The sequence below is a fragment of the Sinocyclocheilus grahami genome, unplaced genomic scaffold (genome assembly GCF_001515645.1).
Source record: "Sinocyclocheilus grahami isolate Dianchi unplaced genomic scaffold, SAMN03320097.WGS_v1.1 scaffold760.1, whole genome shotgun sequence".
NCBI classification, from domain to species: Eukaryota; Metazoa; Chordata; class Actinopteri; order Cypriniformes; family Cyprinidae; genus Sinocyclocheilus; species Sinocyclocheilus grahami.
The window spans coordinates 269502-272020 of record NW_015505939.1 but is presented as its reverse complement, the minus strand read 5'-3'; the positions used below and the strand labels follow the sequence as shown (position 1 = coordinate 272020).

General features: G+C 38.4%; 1 protein-coding gene across 1 annotated transcript in view; it reads right to left on the bottom strand.

The window, feature by feature from the left end:
• LOC107561193 (coagulation factor XI-like) overlaps positions 1–1631 on the bottom strand; it is a 7295-nt gene extending 5664 nt beyond the window's left edge. Inside the window, exon 1 of the mRNA XM_016245570.1 lies at positions 1496–1631. Within this exon, the coding sequence (XP_016101056.1) occupies positions 1496–1550 (55 nt within the window). The 5' untranslated portion in view covers positions 1551–1631. The remainder of the gene's footprint in view (positions 1–1495) is intronic.
• Positions 1632–2519: the final 888 nt, after the last annotated feature.

Sequence of the window (2519 nt, the reverse complement as noted above, 5' to 3'; positions counted from 1 at the left end):
AGTCAGCCACGCCTACCTAAAACGGCTCGTTCTAACACGCCCCCACATGTCTACATCACTATGTGGGAAGATTTGCATAACATGGTTTTATGTTTACGCAGCACGATGCAATGCAACGCGTAAAAAGACAGTATAAGTTAGGGGTGCCCAAATTCGGTCCTGGAGGGCCGGTGTCCTGCAGAGTTTAGCTCCAACTTGCCTCAACACACCATCAGTTAAGTTTCTAGTATGCCTAGTAAGAGCTTGATTAGCTGGTTCAGGTGTGTTTAATTGGGGTTGGAGCTAAACTCTTCAGGACACCGGCCCTCCAGGACCGAGTTTGGACACCCCTGGTATAAGTCATTATAATCCGTAATTATGTCCACACTAGATGCAACAAATGCCTGGTTTATAATGGGTTTTAATGTTTTTGTCTCGTTGCTCCGGCCGGACAAGGCATCACAGTATGTGAGGGGCGTAACATTTCCGTCACACGCTTTAGGTATTCGGCCAATCACAACACACTGGATAGCTGGCCAATCACAGCACACCTCGCTTTTTCAGACCGATGAGCTTTGTAAAAATCGACGCGTTTCAGAAAGGCGGGGCATAGAGGAGAAACAATAATGTACAGTATGTGGAAAATAATGTGTTTTTTGAAACCTTAAACCGCATAAACACATTTCATTACACCAAATACACCAAATAATGTTATTTTTAGCAACATCATATGACCCCTTTAAATTATGTAATGAGGCTAAATACTTAGGGCATTATATAACTAATGACCTGTCTGATGATAGGGATATTTACAGACAGTGTTGTCCTCTGTATGCCCAGGGCAATATGTCGATTCGCAAATTCGCTCAGGATCTGTGAAGACTACACTTTTTAAAGCATACTGTACCCCTATGTATACTGGCCATTTGTGTCGGCATTACAGAAAGAGCTGCATGCAGAGACTTAATGTAGCTTATAATGATGGTATGCGATTGCTGCTTAAGGTGCCACGATGGAGCGAGCTGGTGTGCCAACATGTGCTGCTGTGATGCGTAATCTCATGTACAGATGTATGTGTAGGTTATCAGAATCTGTAAACAGTATAATTTTAACACCGACAAACTTGACACTAAGTTCAGTCAGGTTTTTTTTCAAATATGTGGAATCATTGGTGTTTTAGTACACATGTAAATATGTGATACTGTGGATTTTGTCCTTGTGTGTGTATTAGTATGTTGTTATTGTTGTGTTTTTGTTTGGACCGAGTGTGTCTTTAATAAAGTTTTGATGATGATGAAATCCATACAAATGCAGAATTTCTGTTTACCTACAAAACCAGTTTCAAGCATTTAACCGTAAGTCTTCAGATCCAAAGCTTTTATTATGAGAAACATAATGTGTCAAGTGTGTTTACAAAGGCTCTTAGGAATTGAATGGCTTGTCAGTTAAATGAACAATTGAATTATTAAATGTACATCTAATTTAGTTATGTTGTAGATTTTCTGTAAGCTCTTACCTGTTATGTAGAGAAGTGTGATTGCAGAAACACTCAAAGCGCTGTTAAACTTCATAATTATTATTCTGCTCTGTGATCGGACTGTTTCTTGACCGTCAGGTTTCTGGTGAGATGGAGAACAAGAACCACCGCATTTATCAAGAGTTCTCTGTCTCCACCCCAACACTGCATTCATCTCTGACTTCAGAAAAAAAGGTGTGAAAAAAGCCTTATCCTGAGCTTTTCAGGATAAGGATAAGGATATCCTGAGCTTTCCACATCCTTTGTGGATGTGAGCCATGTCATCACCACTTTATTAAAGTCGATTTTGTCCCCAAACGTTTTGAAACTCAAAAAGCAGCATGCAGAAACATGAACAGAGAAACAAATCTCCAATCCATTATTTTTCATAATTTAATTCAAACATGCATCATGAAATACATACATACACAAATACACTCTTTTTACACAATGCAATCAATGAGCAAATTTCCATAATCACTTAACTTTAACCCCCCACCTATGGAACTCCCTTCCCCCTGATATTTGCAACAGCGATTGCCTGCTGACTTTTAAAACGCGTCTTAAGATGTTTTATTGAGTCTTTACTGCACTTTATCTGTATATTCGGAGTGTTTGTTGTGTGTTTTTTTATTGTGTAGTGATTTGTATTTATTTTTATCTTTGCTTCCTTGTGAGGTGACCTTGGGTGTTTTGAAAGGCCCCATTAAATAAAATGCACATATTTTTTTTAAAAATTGTTCATTTTAAAGACCCCTGATCAGATGCTATGCATTTACATTATATTTCAGTGTTTATGTTATTGTTGATGATATCTAATCAAAGAAAATACCTGCACGTACTTTCCTTATTCTAATTTACGTACATAATCTAATCTAATCTAATCGTACATTACCTAACTAGTCTTCTACCACGCTACAATCCATCACGCTCCCTAAGGTCGCAAAATTCTGGACTTTTGGTAGTACCTAGGATAGCAAAGTTCACTAAAGGAGGTAGAGCTTTTAGGTATTTGGCTCCCAAA